This window comes from Rhamphochromis sp. 'chilingali' (assembly GCF_963969265.1).
Source record: "Rhamphochromis sp. 'chilingali' genome assembly, chromosome: 20".
Lineage (NCBI taxonomy): Eukaryota > Metazoa > Chordata > Actinopteri > Cichliformes > Cichlidae > Rhamphochromis > Rhamphochromis sp. 'chilingali'.
In genome coordinates, this window is record NC_137947.1 from 18,563,253 (window position 1) to 18,580,192 (window position 16,940).

General features: G+C 37.4%; 1 protein-coding gene across 1 annotated transcript; it reads right to left on the reverse strand.

The window, feature by feature from the left end:
- Positions 1-1,040: 1,040 nt before the first annotated feature.
- Positions 1,041-9,590, reverse strand: plek (pleckstrin). The gene is made up of 10 exons (XM_080868789.1): positions 9,535-9,590; positions 7,654-7,709; positions 5,337-5,492; positions 4,622-4,803; positions 4,239-4,330; positions 3,952-4,136; positions 3,721-3,825; positions 3,370-3,453; positions 2,773-2,842; positions 1,041-2,668 (listed from the first exon to the last, which is right to left on the reverse strand). Exons 2-10 carry the CDS (start codon positions 7,693-7,695, stop codon positions 2,529-2,531), a joined length of 1,056 nt encoding a protein of 351 aa, XP_080724915.1. The 5' UTR covers positions 7,696-7,709; positions 9,535-9,590; the 3' UTR covers positions 1,041-2,528.
- Between the last annotated feature and the right edge of the window lie 7,350 nt (positions 9,591-16,940).

The following is a 16,940-nucleotide window of genomic DNA, read 5'->3' on the forward strand; positions in this document are numbered from 1 at the left end:
TTTACCCTGTTGAGTATTTTCAGCTATTTATATGCACCCGCTTCAGATGTTGTCACTCCATTCAATGGGATGATTAACGTTGATAATGCCCATTGAATGGACCAAAAACATCCGAAGTCAGTGTTAATGTATTGTATATCCAGCTTCTACAGTGAAATTGCTTCATTATAACCACATCGATTGTTGGACTTTGTATCTGTACATAAGAATTTCATGATGAAAGAACATTCACATAAATGGCATGCTGCCTCTTCTCAGTGATCACTACCTTCCACTAGAACTGAAAGGATGCTTGTGTTTTAGTGTTTTGTTTTGACCACCACTGTTTGCTTCTTAGAAGAGACTAACAGTGGGGGATTTAGAATGATGCCTTTATTGAATTGTTTGTGTTTTTTTTTTTGTTCTTTTTTGAAAATCTAGTGAGGATGAGAGGTTTGAACTGGCAGTGTATTGTAAAATGTTTGTGTTAAGGTGTTTTCCCTAACGAATTCATGGCTCTTTACTGCTCTTAAAACACTGACTTTCTGTGGAAAGCGTTCTGAGTCATTTTACTATACTCAATATGCTTACTGCTCCAAGTCAACATATGCGACTCAAAAACTTCCACTGATTTCCAATTAATCACGCCAGTCTTACAGATATTACACTTGATTGTTTAAATACAGTGTTTACTATCATTGCATTTAAAATATAGTCTAAGGGTTGTTAGTATACTATTGCTTTATACATAGTTCCATTTACTACAAGGTGCATAAGTGCGCTTTATTAAACAGCTGAGCTTCAGTCTTCCATCTTTCCTTCATAGAAGCGCCTGGTTATTTCTTATGGGGACAGTATTAAAAGTCTAAGTGTATGTAGACTAACGTGATTTCAAAGCATAGTGATATGACCATTTTACACCGAACACAAGCTCCCACAACTGACTGATAACAAAAATATAAAGTTGATATATAGCGCCCTCTTGTGTTAAAATTGTAAAACAAACATATGCAGGAAGCTACAGTTAGACATTCTGTTTTTATTATGAAATGTTGCTTTTGCTGATTTATCCTCTCACCCTCTCTTAGAAATATTAAGAAGAGAAACATGCTCAAGTACTTAAAGAAGCACCAGGCTCTGTGTCAAAACAAGGATATAGTAATGACTTGAAAGGGGAACAGTTGAAGCCAAAGATTGTACCTAACCCTCTAGTATGGCAATGGTTCACTGTACTGTACTAAAAAGACATGAAGACAGAAAGAAAATTAAGAAGCAGTGACTCTTGGTAGAAAGGAGAAAAAGTTGTCAAAGCTGTGCAGTCCTGCGCTATAGAATTAAAATTAAGAGTAAATTGTTCATTTAAAAAAAAGAGCCTAAATGGCCAAAGTAACATATTTTATTGAGTCAAATTTATATCAAAGACCTGCAGCTTCATAGTTTTTGCCATTGTTCCTTTCCGTTATGGTAACGTTGTCTCTAAGTGACACCTCAGAAAGCATTGTGTCAAAAGAGAGAATGCTATGTCCCGTGTAACACAGAAAAATGAAACCACAATCAGATAGGTTATTAACATATTTGTAGTTTACATAAATGATATAAACCCAAGTATCAAGGTGCCAGATAAAGGGCCATCTCAAATACCACTAATCGCTCCTGAAAATAAAATGCTAGATGGTCTGTAGTGGCGTATGCTGCTAAATTTGACTTATATGACAGGGATTTTAAAATAGAATGGCAATGTTCTCACTTTCAAATAGGTCTGAAATAAATAAGCATTAGTCCAGCTAATATAGACAAAACTAAAAAAAAACAACGAAAAACTAAAAAAGCCTTCATGAACTCATCAGTTTAGCCGTTAGCACTAAAATTACATTTCTGAATACACATAATAGTGTACGCTTGTCGTTTCTGTCACTGATAAAGTGTCTCATGTATGCAGCAGGCCTGTAAGCCACAACGTGTGAAACTGTGAAGGTTGAAAGTGATTCGGAGTTAGTTCACGCTCAGGAACCAACTGTGCTCGTGTGATAGCTAGAACTGTCTCCGACTTTTGAAGGGCAGGTTAAGAAGGAGGAAATCAAAAAACCACAGTGGAGTGAATAATAAGACTCAGGAGGAGAAAAAAACCCAGTTTATCTTTCATACTATCTTAGCCTTTATCTTTTGTCATTTGGTGAGACTCAGCTGTATCGTAGTTTTACAGAATAGCATATTTAAAATAAATAGATATTTGCAATGTTATCTAATTATAATTCATTCTATTTATTCCTCAGCTCATTTTTACTTTGCTATCATATCTTCGTGTTCACTAAAATAGAGTAAACATTGGTTATGACACTTTATATTAAATTTGACTGTCTTTAGTTACAGCAGAAGTGATGTTTGCAGTTTGATAGTGTGTAGAGAACTTTATATTTCAAGTTCCTCTAAAACAATTAAAAACTATACAAAAACGTGGGTGACAGAATATAATTACAGAACTACCAAACTTTTGCATTCGATATGCCGCTGCAGCTGTTACATATTCCCCTGCTGCTCCATGCTATTTGTTATTTTCCGCTTTTTGACACCATCTGTATTGCTTTGATCCACTCCTTTCTTTCTTGGTCTGTAGCAGCTTGGAGGAAGTAGTGAGTCTCGTCTGCAGTGATGATCTCAAATAGGTTGCCATCAATATCTTTTTTTTTGGCTGAAAGCATTGAAAGACAAGGCGATGAGTTAAAGGGGATGACGTGAAGACAAACTATTAGAAGAAAAGCTACATGTTTATTGCATGGCGGCAGTCTCACACACCATCAGGCACATAGTCCACAGCTGTGACCACCGCCCCACGGAGGTGGATTGAGCCCAGAGGGTCATCAGCCTGACAAGAAGAAAAGAAATTAGAGGAATATAACAGAAGGAAGACAACTTGTGTAACTAGGGAGGGGTTGTTTCTAAACGATTACCCCTTATTGTTTCAGTTCTTTAAATTATTTTTACCGTTATTATTTTGAGCGTAAACTTAGAGGAGAGCGTGCTTTTGCTGTAGCAGCTCCCAAACTGTGGAACTATCTCCCTTTAGAGATTAGACAGGCCACTTCCCTACCTGTTTTTAAGTCACTCCTGAAAGCCCACCTCTTTATGGCCTTTGTTGGTTTTTAGTTTTCAGTTTTATTTTTGTTGTTTTTAGTTGATTCTATGCTGTTTTATCTTGTTTTCTTTTATAATATAGGGCTGCTTTAATTTTTTATGTATTATGTATTTTATTTATCTATTTTTTGCTGATTTCTGTTATTCTATTGTTTTTAACTTATTTTCTGTACAGCACTTTGGTCCTGTGCAGGGTATTTTAAAGTGCTTTATAAATAAAATTGGATTAGATTGCATATCTCCAAAATCAGTATTTACCTTTGCAGGATCGTAGTAATGTATATAGGCAGGGTCATCTCTGAGTATGAATTTTCGCACCTTCCAGTTCTTCCGTCTATGTCCCTGTGACAAATAACACAGTTTGAGTTATCAGATTTTTTATTTGATTGTATCACTCAGCAGCGAACACAGGTTTCCTCTTTGAGAGAGTGACACGACTGCTGGAGGTTACTGCTATCTTTATCTCTGTTTTGAAGGATGTTTTGCAGCAAGACAAATGACAACAGTGGCTTCAAATCGGGAGACGTCTGCAGACTTTGTAGGTCAACTTTCTAAGAGTATAAGTTGCAACAAAGATGCTGGGAACATTTTTCTTGTTTTCTGATTCACCTGTTTAACCAAACAGCCCTGTTTTATGATGTTTCCTCTGAATTCTTCCTTTAGAAGAACATCTTCATCACTGGAGTAGCCTTCACAAAAGAAGCCACTGTCTGCCTGCAAGCACAACAAAACAAATGTATATATATTTATAATATACAATGCTTTTGCCGAGTCCATAAAGTCTATGTATAATACAGTTAACATATTGTTAAACGGCAGTGTTTGCTCAGGTTAACTTACAAAATAATAGAGAGCTTTTGTCTCATCTAAGAAGGCTGCTTGCTCTCCGCTTTCTGCTCCCTCTTTTGATAAGTCACCTGCAGGCTGGAGAAAACCCTCATTCATGAGCCCTGTTGCCAACATGAGTGCCTCAGGTCTATTTCTCGCCTTTTCCTTTGAAATCAGCCAGTCTATCACCGTTGCACCTTTGCAAAAATGGGGAAACGGAGAAAAATGGTGAGAACATTTGAAGTTAAAAAAGAAATTCTTGCACACCTGTTACATCAACAAAACTGAGCCAGGTGTACCGGTGAAGCAGTGGTTGAAGACTCGATTCTCCTGTTCCAGTTTTAACTCTTTCACGCCTTCATCCTGGTTTTTCATCTCTGTGTACAGCGCACTGGGGAAATAATGAGAGTGCTGTCAGTGTTGCTTCTTCATTCTATTGAAGTACAAGCACTTTACAGCTCACTGAACCTCACTGAAGTAATGATGTTCCAGTAATTTAGCCGTTGTAGCTAGGCATGCTGGGATATCAGATTTCACATTTTGTATATATGCTGTAACCTTAAAATAGGTACTGTAATCTGATAGCAAGTGTTTATATAATAGACAGACAATTACTGTTAGCTGCTGCTGTAGTTCTTAAAGTATAATGAATAAAATATTAACACAATTTAACACAACATACGCTAGGTTGACTGTTTCAGGCAGGCGAATGGAGCGTCTGGTAGACTTTCTGGCAAACTTTTTTCCCCCTTGGATGCAGGTAATGGCTCTCTTGATGTCCTTGACCCAAAGCTCTCTCTCCTCCACGTATGAGGCTTGAAAAAAGTGATCTTGCTTCTTCTCAGTGGTTATCTTGAAAACCAGCTAAAACAAGCATATTTAGTCAGTCTAACATTTAGATGGCATTGATGGTCTCAATTTGAATCTACCTTTTAGTATTTTTACTGTGGAGTGTGAATAATGAATAATCTCTACATCTAACTCTTTAGAACTAGTTCTTAATACATTATATGGACAAAAGCTACTCCTTGTAATGTTTGAATTCAGCTGTTTTTATTCCCACTGCCACAGTGTATGAAATCAAGCACTTAGCCATGCAGTAGGCCTCTACAAGGTTTGAAGAGCTCACTGAAACAGGATGCCTGATTGCAACAAGTCAGTCAGTGAAACTTTCCTTCTTCTTCTTCTTTTCCCCGGTCAGCTGTGAGTGGCCTTATTGTAAAATGGAAGCATTTAGGAGTCGCGACAGCTCAACCACAAAGTGGGAGACCACATAAAGCTGCAGGGTGGGGTCACTAAGTGTGCAAAAGTCACCAATGTGCCAATGACTCAATAACTGCAGTTTTTGAGTCAGTAGTTCCCACCCTCTTTTTTTCCATATAGCAACATTTTCTTACCATCCTCTTGACAAAATCCTGACAAGGGCTGCTCAGTGTTGCTCCCTTCAATGGGATCATCCCTTTAGGTGAACGGTCTGTTTTCTTTTTATAGAAGTCCACTCCATCTTCTGACAACACCACCCACACTGCACTCCAGGAGTTTAGCAATGTACCCTGAGGATCAATAAGAAATAAGCTGCTTTAAGCCAAAATGCAAAATGCAAAAAAAATAAAAAAATTATATATATATATATATATATATATATATATATGTGTGTGTGTGTGTGTGTGTGTGTGTGTGTGTATATATATATGTATATATATATACAAAATAAACGTATTCTTCCACACACCATCCTGCTTAGAATTACATGTGGTAACAGCTATGTAATACTTTGTATACATTTATTTTTAAAATGTAAAACACCATGCCTTAAAGGCCACTGGTCACTTATATAAAACAAACCAAAGTGTCACCTTTTCGTTTAAATAATGTAGCAAGAAGAAATTTAATTATGTTTTGATTTTGAATGAATTCCCTTAAATAAACAAATAATCATATGTCCCATGCGGACTCTGATCTAAAGTGCAACATTAACAAGCACGCTTAAAAAGGAAAGCAGGGTATACTTTCTTGGCCCCTTGTTTGTGACATGTAAATGCAGAAATGAATCTGCAGCTTGGGGAATCTGTTAGTAGACTGCTTTCACTTTGGGTTTGTGCTTATAGATGTTTAATTTCACCTGTTTGGGTTAAGACAAACCATTATATCTGTCAAGCTCGCAGTGTTCTCTGCTCCATTCACTCCTTAGGGAACTAAACTTTTAACGTGTGATTTCATCATGCCAAGATCTGAAGACCTTTTCAAAAGACTTATTTAATTATTATTTAACAAATTATAATTAACTATTTAAATTATTTAACAAAATAGTTAAATTAATGAATATCATCCTAAAGTGGTATAGTTTTCAATCAAGTGGCCTTTTGTCCGGGGTCCAGATGATGAAGTTCAATGCAAAATAAGCCTTTGAGTAGCTCTAGAATTTCATCACAGGAAAAGACTGCACACATTTGACTCGTGGCAATAACAACGCCTTTTGGAATTATGTGCTCTGGCCATCAAAAATGTAAAAGAAAATGTTTTATTGAAAAATAAAAAGGCCATAAAAAACCTTTCCAGATTTAACATCAGCACCCACATTGTGGGCCAGAATACAATGCAGTGAGTTTCCATTGCTGAGGCATGATATGTTGGCGGCCCAGTATTTTTGTCCATATAGTCTAAATTTAGATATGTCATCCATGAGACATGGCTATGACTAACACCACTCGCACTGTCATACATCTTTCATAATTGAACAAGCGAAAGGTCATCATTTCTACATAGCTGTTGTCATGCACGCTGAAAAGAAAACCAGTGTCACAAAACTTAAAACACTTCCTGAATGGCCTTTGATCAGCATTTCAAGTGTGTGGAAAGAAAAAAGTCACACCTAGACACAAAAAGAACAGTGTGCTGATGTACCTACCAAATGTATGAACGTTGACATTCATAATAAATTCCATTGTGCATGCAGGAAATGGCTTGTCATCTAAGTGTGTGAATATTCTTCATAGTGATTGTGTAGTACATTGGAATTTGTCTAGTCGTTACATCTTTTCACTGGTTTTCACAGCACTGTTTGATGACAGCGCATTGCAAATGACATTGTTTCAGGTCATATATTCAAATGTTCTCTTTGAGCGACAGTTTATAAGTAGAACAAGGCCACAACACATTCATGTTTTACTTCGTGTTGTAAACAGAAGTAGGAACTTGAGTCACTGTTGCGACTACAGAACAGAAATGTGCAGTTGACTGTCATGAAGTACCTTTCAAGAAACTTGTATCGCTGTTCCCGATTGAGTAAAACAATGTTAGTTTTTTGCTATTCCTGAATGACATATTCATTGTCTTTTTGTGAAGTAAAGCTTTTTCTGCAGGTGTCCTGGTTTCCTTTTCAAGTGGCTGTTCTTTCATCTTAGTTTGAAACCTCAGAAGTTGCCCTACCCTTTTTATTCAAATTGTTGTTGTGGGTTTATTTTTCTTTGAAAATTATTTTTTACTTAAATTTAGTTATTACACTGAATTGACAATGGATAAAAAAAATCTAGTCTTGTCATTCCCTCAATTTTGTTTTTGTTTCATTATCAAAAAATAATGAAACAAAAACAATAGTATTACAGGAAGTAACAATAGTATTTTATACTTACTTTATCAATACTTTAAAGAAGCTCTGTGTTCACAAAGACAATGGTAAGAACTTTCTGGTAGTTTTCATGTAGTTATTCTTACCTTTTTTACTAAGTATCCCTCTCTGATCTCTTGTGGCTCCATCACGCTGCTGTCTGCTGCAAATGTGACTCTTGTCAGTAACTGTCAAAAAAACACCCTCTTATCCATGTCAGCTCTCTCTCTCTCTCTCTCTGTGTCACTGTCAAACCACAAAGAACAGCGTACCATGAGCAGGAAGTTGTGCTCTTGGGTGTCTGCCAATAAAGACTGGTCAGCTAGCTTCCTCTTCTCTGCGATATAATTAGTTTGTGCTGCTCTGCTGAAGTGTCTAAATTTTATAGTGTTAAATTTAAAGAGATAGCATTGGAGCTCTAATAATAGATGCCCTTGTTTGCGTGTCATTATGGTAAATTTCTGTTTCTATCCATTTCAACAGAGAAGCTTGTACTGGTAAAAGTATTTGTATTCAGCTTACTGTAAATCTGCTGCATTTAGAAACCTTCAAACCAAAATTTTAAGCCATTTTTGCTGTGTTAGTCAACTTGTATTTCCCCTACTGTATTTCTGTCTTTTTTTGTTGTTGTATTCTTTCCCCACTGTGTTCCTTCTTTGTCTTTTTAACACTGCGTTGAATTTGTCGTGATGTCCAGCAGCAGATCAAGTGGAGCAGAGGGAGGACCTAATTGCTGACCCGTGGAGAGCAGAGTTAACAGAAGGTGAGCAGTTTGTTCAGGCTGGTTGGCAAAACACTACAAAAAAAAAAACCAAACTAAATGAGGAACTAACCATGAAACAAGCCAAAACCAAAATGAGGGGATAAAGTAGTCGTATTACCAGCCAACTCAAGAACAATGAACAGAATTTTACTATTTTATGGCTCAGAAACAAAGTTTTCCAGCTGGGGGAGAGCATCTAGGGAAGAGGCAGTCTTGGCAGGAAGGATCATAAGGAACCCAGCATCGGCTGATGTGGCCTGGGAAACAGTGGAACCTCCAGCGGGCTGGGCAGCAGGCCCTCCGGCAACCACCAGCAGCCACCGCCCATGCCTCAAAATTTTCATAAACAAAATCTGCTGGGTCTATTCTGATCAGGGCATACTGTCATGATCTCCGGCAGCAAATCGAGTGGAGCGGAGAGACGACCCAAATGCAGACAGTTGAAGACCTGTCTTAACAGAAGGACAATGTACACACTGCGGGGTGATCAGGGAAGTGGAAACACATGGGAACACAAAAAGTTGATTTTGTTCATCTGGACATAACATTTTCAGTGGGAGGCCTGACAAGTTAGACCTGTGTTGTGCCATCCGCTTAGGCAGAGGCTGTTTGGTTTTCTCGACATATAAATCATTTCAATCCTCCTGGCAATTACTCTGTTTGTGTCGGGGAACCCAATCCTTGGGGTGGACCAATTTTTGGCGCAGTGTGTTTTGGGAGTTGAAAGCTACAGAATGTTTAGAAAAAATACTTCTCAACTGTTCTGATACTCCTGACACATAAGGGATCACTAAGGGTTTTCGCTTAGACAGCAGTTGTCCTTCTTTCCTGGATCGGCTGGAGCTTTCTTTAGGTGGCTTCCCGGCTTTGACAAATGTCAAGCTGGGATCATCACGTCTACTCAGGGCCTTTTTGAAGTGTTTTTGTTCTTCGCTGGCCGCTGTATCTGTGGGGATGGTGTTTGGTCTGTGTTGTAGCGTCCTGATGACACCCAGTTTGAAAGATGATGAGAGTCAAACCTTAAATACTGATCTGTATGCGTTGCTTACAGTACACATTAACTTTTAAATGTCCCCCATTACTGACTGAAATCTCTTAAGAAGGCTAGTCTGTCATTTCTCATATCCTCCCTGGTGAACTTGATGTATTTGTTCTCTGGTTTAATGTGATCAGTGAATTTGGTACATCCTGATCTCTGATTTTCACCCAGTTATCATCCACATACCTGAACCAATGACTTCGTGGTGTTCCAGGATAACAGGGCCCTCTTTTCCACTTCTTCCAAGTAAAAGTTGGCCTCAATGGGTGAAACTGGGGAACCCACGGCACAGCCATGTTTCTGCCTGTAGTACTGACCGTTGTATGTGAGGGTCAGTATGAAGACACAGTTCTGAGAGCAAACACACTTGGTTGGTGCTGAGTCTAAAACACAAACTCTTGGTCAAAGACCCATAACAGATACATTTGTACATCTTACATAAGGCACAAAAAAACCTATTTTTGCCTGCGAACAGAAAGAAGAAACAGATTTGTTAGCACTAAGCATGAATTGGAAACATGGGAGATATGTCAGCGTAATAGGAATATTCATTAGTAAGCATCTAAGGTACATGAACTTAATGTAATTTGACTCTCCACCATCCATCTGGGACTCTCCACCATTTGACCTTAGAACTGAAGAAGCTTCTCGGATGAGAGGTGAAACGTCTTCAAGTAACTTAAAGAAGTCCAGACGCTTTTCTTTGCAAGCTCCTTTGACTACTATGACCTGGATGACTGAGAACCTTCACAGACATAATGTAATTTGACCTTGCTCCTCAGAAGCTGTGCTTAGCTTCTTGGTTTTCACTTAGTTTCTGACATAAAACTCCCAAATCCTCTTTTGCTGTATGTTTATGAAAATCAATACTTTCCCAGTTTCAAGCCAAAGGTTCCACTTTCCCTTTTCATATGCACTGAAAATATGTCTAAACAAACATGTTTTTGGTTTTTTTTGTTTTTTTTTTACTTTGGAATATTATCACTTTACATACACTGTGTTCAGTATAAGTCAGAAATAAATGTCAAAGTTTATTCTCCACTACACTACACTACAAAGCAGATTAAGTATGTATAATCAGAAATTCTGTGTATGACTTCATCTAAAAATGTATGATTGAAAGTGTTCATATAACACTTTCAATCATACGTGTTTTCAAACTTAACTGAAGCTTCTGATTTGCATATTCTTATTGCATCTTTCTTCTGTATGTTTTGTGCTGCAGTTTTTATAATCTGTAGGATGATTTCATGATGCTATGAATGTTTTCAGCAACCTCACATAAATGTGATTCTCTATTCTAAAAACACTCCCTAACTGATGCGTTGCACCTAAAGCTGAGCTAAGGTAGACGTTCTCTGCCCTAAAAAAAATTACTTTTTTTCATAATTGCACAATTTCTTTTAAATGTATTTTAGCAAAGTATGCAGATTAAATTTTAAAAAGCGATAACAGCTTCATACATATAATATGCTTGCAACTACAGTTGCCCTTTGCGCTCTTGTGAAAAACCAGTTAATCCCATGATTCAGGGGTATGTAGAAGCATCCTTAGTGGTAATTATTTGAAGTAACTGTTTTCTGCATGACATTAGTAAGTAAGTAAGTAAAATTTTATTTATATAGCACATTTCTAGATAAAAGATCACAAAGTGCTTTACAAGGTATAGGAACAGATTAAAAAGACAAAGTACAGTCAAAAGTTAACAAAATGCAATTTAAAAAAGATGTGTTTTTAGCTGTTTTTAAAAGTAATCAGTCTCTCACAACATTGTGGAGGGCTTTTGGCCATGGCCACGGACATCTCAACATGCAAACTGGAGAAGCGCTGACCTTCCTAGCAGTGGATGACCCACTCTACCTCCTGAGACAGATGATAAAATATTTTATAATTACAAATTGCAGTTCTGAGAAACATTAAATATGATCTTTTCATTAACCATTAAAAAGAATTTACAGTCCCACCTTGTTCATCAACTTGTTATCAAGAACGTGCCTGCCACAACGTTTCACAACCAGCTGTCATTTGTTGGCATGAAAGGAAGTCTGCTTATCTGTTGTTTCAGGTTTCAACATGATGATTCAGCTGTCTGTTTCACCAGACTTAGTCACATTGAGTGTGACGCAAGATTGCAAGTAGTTTTTACTTTCACACTTTTCTTCTTTTAATTTATTTTAGTTAGAGTTTTAATATTATTTCTTGAGAACTAAAATATAAATTTAGTCATGTTGATTTTCTGTTCTGCAACCTTGATTGAGCTCAACGGTATATCTAAAGTGAATTGTAAAATGAGTGATGTTGTTTTGAGATAATGTGACATCATAGCTTTGCCTAAGCAAACACCTCCTCCTTTTGTTCAAACCTTTTAATTTAATTTCGTTTTCTTTTGTTTTTTTGTGATGTTTTTAATGCACCTCTAGAGGGCATAATAACTACATTTAAAACTAAACGCAACACATGAATCCAGGAACACTCACTTGATTTAGCTCAAAAGTGTGAATGATCCTGAGAAAGTCATGCTAAAGATGGCTAAATAACTAATTAATTTACTAGCTCAACTGTTACAAGCTTTCACATGTCCAGAAATCTCCCCAGTGATGTTTAAGAGATTAAAATGCAACTGCCTTCCTTTAATCATCCAGTTTCTTTCTTCTTCTTCTTTTCTTGTGAGGCTATGATGATCTCATTCCTATAAACACGGATCACAGGAACGTTCCCGATGACCGTGGCATTTATCAAAAAGGACACCAGCCATACTGTTGTCTGTCTGGCTTGAGTCATGCTTTCCTCTTGCCCATGCTATGAATAAAGATCAAGGGGGATGGTATTTATAAGTTTTATTAATAAATCCTGGAGCAGTGTGTATCATTAACCATCAACATGAGAGCCATCTCTCTGTGTTGGTGATTGAAAAGGGGTTACAGTGTGGAATATTAATTTTTTCAAAGCAAACAAAGAGATGTAACCTTGCTTCTTCTTCTATGAGATATAAAAGTGCCACATAAAAAAAAACTGTATTATGTATATTTTTATATTTTTATATATTTTATTTATTGACTCTATTTAATTTGTAAAATATGTGTACACACACACACACACACACGTAGAAAAACATTTAGTATACACATCCAGAATTTTTTTTTTTTTTTGCATATACTATTATATATTGTACATATATTTATTAGTTTCAGATTTAGCCATTCGTATATTTTGCCTGTTTATGTTATTGTATTTTGCACAACTCTGTTGCTTGTGAAGCTCGCACACAAGAATTTCACTCGCATGTGCTGTACCAATGTACCTGCACATGTGATGTGACAATAAAAGTGATTTGATTTGATTTGATTTGATTTGATGATGCACTGTATGTCTCGGGGGTAAGGAGACAAAACATCTGTCAGCACTAAGAGTCTGGGGGAGACATGTAAGGCACTGTAAGTATGATGAAATCAAGGAAACAGTACCACCCCCCACTCACTTCAAATCACACACCCACTGTTCACACCTGAAACTACTTGTGGTCATCCATTGTTAAACACCTACACTGCCAAGAAGGCTCACACACATAATGTGATGTGACCACGCATGATAAGGTGCTGCAAGTTTCTGTGTAATACAGGAAAATTGAAAATGCAATACAGCTTTCCAGTGAGTCAGTTTGGGTTTAGGTGGGTGGGTTGGTTTTTTCACTACATTTCTCACACACTTTTTTTTTTAAAGTTACACTTCCACAAATTAAAGTGAAAGCTTGTACTTCTTATAACACTTTGTATAGCTAACTGACAAAACTGCTTATAGTTATAGGTTATTTTTAAGGTGCTTGTCATTTTGCATAGTTTTCACTTGGTCCCCGTACAATTCAGCATCAACTATCAGCCTACAGTATCTGACAGCTGTGGCAACTCAGCAAATTCAGAATTTACAAACAAAAAAATATGTGAGCACATAATTAATGCTTTTTGCATTTTGAAATTAGCTCCGCATGCACAAGCTACAATGATTAAACAGTGAGCTTTTAGTAATAAAATAAATGGATCAACTATTATCTGCAATAACATCAAAGTACCCATAATGCAAAATTATACTTTCATTTTCAGTATGTGCATTATGACTCTGCTTTTGCTCTGGGGAATTTCATGATGCATTGACTATGTTCTCCTTGGAATTCAGCGTATTTATGGCATGTAATTGCCACATTTACTTCATCCATCGCTGCTAATACAGTCAGAGCGGTATAGGGTGAGATGTATGTCACTCCATTTTTCACCCTGTCCCTCCTCATATTGAACACAGCAATAAATACTGCATGTGTTGTTCTTTGCTCTGCCCCGCCCTTTGCCATAGCTCTTGTTTTGCAGCCCTGGGATTGAGGCATCTTCATTCCAGTCCTCTGTACCTCACAAGCACCATCAATAATTCTGCTAAAGAGTGCACTGAGCTGAAAATGGGGGGGGGGGGGGGGGGGGGGGGGGGCTAGTAGGGATGTGGGGGGGTGAGGTGACACTTGATGGCTTTTCCATGGCACATGCTCCCACATTTCCTAACATGACCTTCTGCAATGTTGTTTATCATTTTGTGCCGTATGGACAGCAGGAACACAAACACAGGCACACAGCCTTTAGCCCTTTGAGAAGCAGAGAAGAGGCACCATAAAAAGCTGAAGTAGGCTCTCAGGGGAGCTTTTATTTGTCTTTTTACACCGCCATGAGAAGCCATGAGAAGAGGTCATTATCAATCGGGGGAAAGGGTCTGAATGTTACAATAAGCGCATTATGACAGATAATGGAATCTAACATTAAGGCACTTGAAAAGCATACCTTTTTCATTTGGTTGGAATTTAACCTTGATGTTTGACAATAGATATGTCCACAAAGCAGTTTCTGAGGCTTTATTAAATTTTGTCAGGCGCTGTGTATAAAACCTCTTTATGCCACAGAACATAAGCTTTGCTCCGTTTGTTCACACGTGGTATTTTCAGCTTGTTTATGAGAAACAGTCTGAAATGTTTTTCTTCATTTCTCAAATAAACAAGAGTCTGCTGCCTCATAAATGTTTTCATGGCTCGCACACAAATGGAAATCAACCTTTTAGGCTGAGACTGTTGCTAATAGATGGCAGTGGCCTTCCCTCTGGGTGTTAGAACATTTGTCTGCCGCCACACATTCCACTGAGCCAATTCCTCGTTTGAAACTCGGATCTTATGATACCAAATGTCAGCATCTGGGGCAAATCAACTATGCAGCATTAGACACTGTGGCGACCTCTTGTGACTAAGGGAGCAGCTGAAAGTGGCTTTTTTTAAGCATGGTAAGAATACAATTTCAGATATGCTACACACAATATCTGTTGTACCTTCTGAGCAACATATAAGAAAATTAGCATGATGATATAAGAAATCAAATTAAAGATTCACAAATGTATTACTCTCATCTGTTTCATTTTAATCTAATTTTATCATATTTTAACAGGACAGTGTTCAGAAGTGGGGTTGTTGTTTTTTTTGTTCAGATGCAATTCCTGATGCAACCCCAAAGAGGATTTGTGTCTCTGAGTGTACTTGAACAAACAATCTTTTCATTGTAAAGCAAATGTGTAAATAAACACTGTTATTATCTAGAACATTCCCAAAGACACGAGAGCTGCAGCCCACATAAAAAAAAAAAAAAATCCCACAAAACCCACCCAATTTTAAGTGTAATCAAAATACAAGAGAAAGTGATTTAGTTCCTGGAATTTTTTTTTATTTTATTCAAAAACATAAACGTCACAGGCTGTTTGCTATAAATGGCTTGTGTTACCCAGTGCAAAGGGTTAAGGTCAATGTATGATCCACCTGCCACTGGGACACAAGCTTTAATACAAAGCAGTAAATTTAAGTCAGAGTGATGAGTAATATCAAAAAGTAACCACCTCCTATTCCCAGTTTAATTCACGCTATATATAAATAAATACATTTATATAATTATGTAACTGTACATAATTGAAAGTAATTTCAAACTTTCTTCTCCTCTTTCTTTCAAATTTTTTGTGCCCCACCATGGGGCCCCTGCCCACACTTTAGGAATCACTGATCTAAAATGAATGTGACCTTGCAAGATTCCTACGATTTAATGACAGCATTATTCAAAAATGTACACAATTACAAGCATAATGTCATTTTATCATACAAACTCCATTAAGCTGGCACATGTTAAGACTAAACTTCCACAATCTCAGGAAACAGATGTGAGCGTCTCCGATCTCTAACGTATATTCTATAATTACCTCTTTATTCCCTCATCTGTTATGGTATCAAATATAAAATAAAGGGCAAAGACATTAAGATCACAGTTTAAATTGACAGCAAAGTGAAATGAATGAGCTGCTGGAGAAGATGGCCTACTGCAGTGGGACTAATAAACCTACAGGCAAGTTCAGAAGGCATAGGAGGTTCCTCCATCTGCCAATTAAATGAAGAGGAAACTGATGGAAAAACAGTTTCATTGAGGATCAGAAAAGAGTGATGAAGCTGTGAGCGCCACAGGGAATTTTACTGCATTTACATCATAACTGCCACCAACTTTGTCTTCTTAAAGAAAGAAACAAATTTATTGGTGCTCATATTTTTGTCTCATTTTTCTATGCTGCTGCCGACAACTTCCTTCAAGAAGTTAGTTCTAAAAGAAAGTTATGCTATGTGATGTTTTTAATTGTATGTTTGCCCTATATAGTAAATATCAGTTGCCAGACGGCTGATTTTTTATGGCTATTTCTACTCATTATTTTGGATTATAGACATTGGTATATCTTGAAGAGTTTTTTCCACACACCTGGTTATGCCTTTCAAAATCTGCACATATGACTACATTGGACCAATAACTAATGTATCAGCAACACTGTAGCAACACAAAATGCAGCAGCTGGAAGATATCGAGTGCTTTCATATGCCTTGTCTAAACCTTTTAAAAGGTATTGATTTGAGTAACAGCCTGGAGCCACTGAGGTGATTTCTTCTCATCGCTGGACCAGAGCACTGATGGGGTCTATCCATATGTCTGTCTGTCTTACTGCCCCAAAGCTTTCTTTTATTTCTTCAGCTTTTACATAAATTCTATTTGACATCTAGTGGTTTGATGACACCTGTGGAAGATATTGCCTGGTTATGCCCCTTTAGCTCCTAAATGCTGACATTTATACTCATGGCTGCAGGCTGTGCCATTTGGCCAGCATCGTTAGTGTACAAATGTTAAATTGTCTTTTTTTTTTCTCTCTTTAAAGCTGAGATGAACTATTGTTCCAGCTGTGTAATAATTTGCCCCAGGCCTCGAGCTCTATTTGTTTGAGACACAAAAACAGATCAGTCTGTCTTTGCACCCAGTGAGGCACTTTGACAACTTGGACAACATGCTAGTATTTTATTTTCTCCTTCCACATTGTGATACATAACAATGCTACTTGAAAGCTAGACCATAGTGGCCATTTCCATGTTCTCTACAGACAATAACTCTGAAATCTGCAAAATGCCTTATGACCCTTCTACTCCTGTGAATTGTCTAGTTCTAATTAAAAAGGCTTATATGTGGCTGTGTGAGCACTGGCATGGATATAATGTG

What these genes read in the sequence shown, in the direction of transcription:
- plek (XM_080868789.1), bottom strand. Translation starts at nt 7,695, where the DNA reads ATGGAGCCACAAGAGATCAGAGAGGGATACTTAGTAAAAAAG. An exon ending in AGGGATACTTAGTAAAAAAG is followed by an intron (nt 5,493 to 7,653) that starts GTAAGAATAACT and finishes ATTGATCCTCAG; the next exon opens with GGTACATTGCTAAACTCCTG. An exon ending in CAAAAGCTCTCTATTATTTT is followed by an intron (nt 3,826 to 3,951) that starts GTAAGTTAACCT and finishes TTGTGCTTGCAG; the next exon opens with GCAGACAGTGGCTTCTTTTG.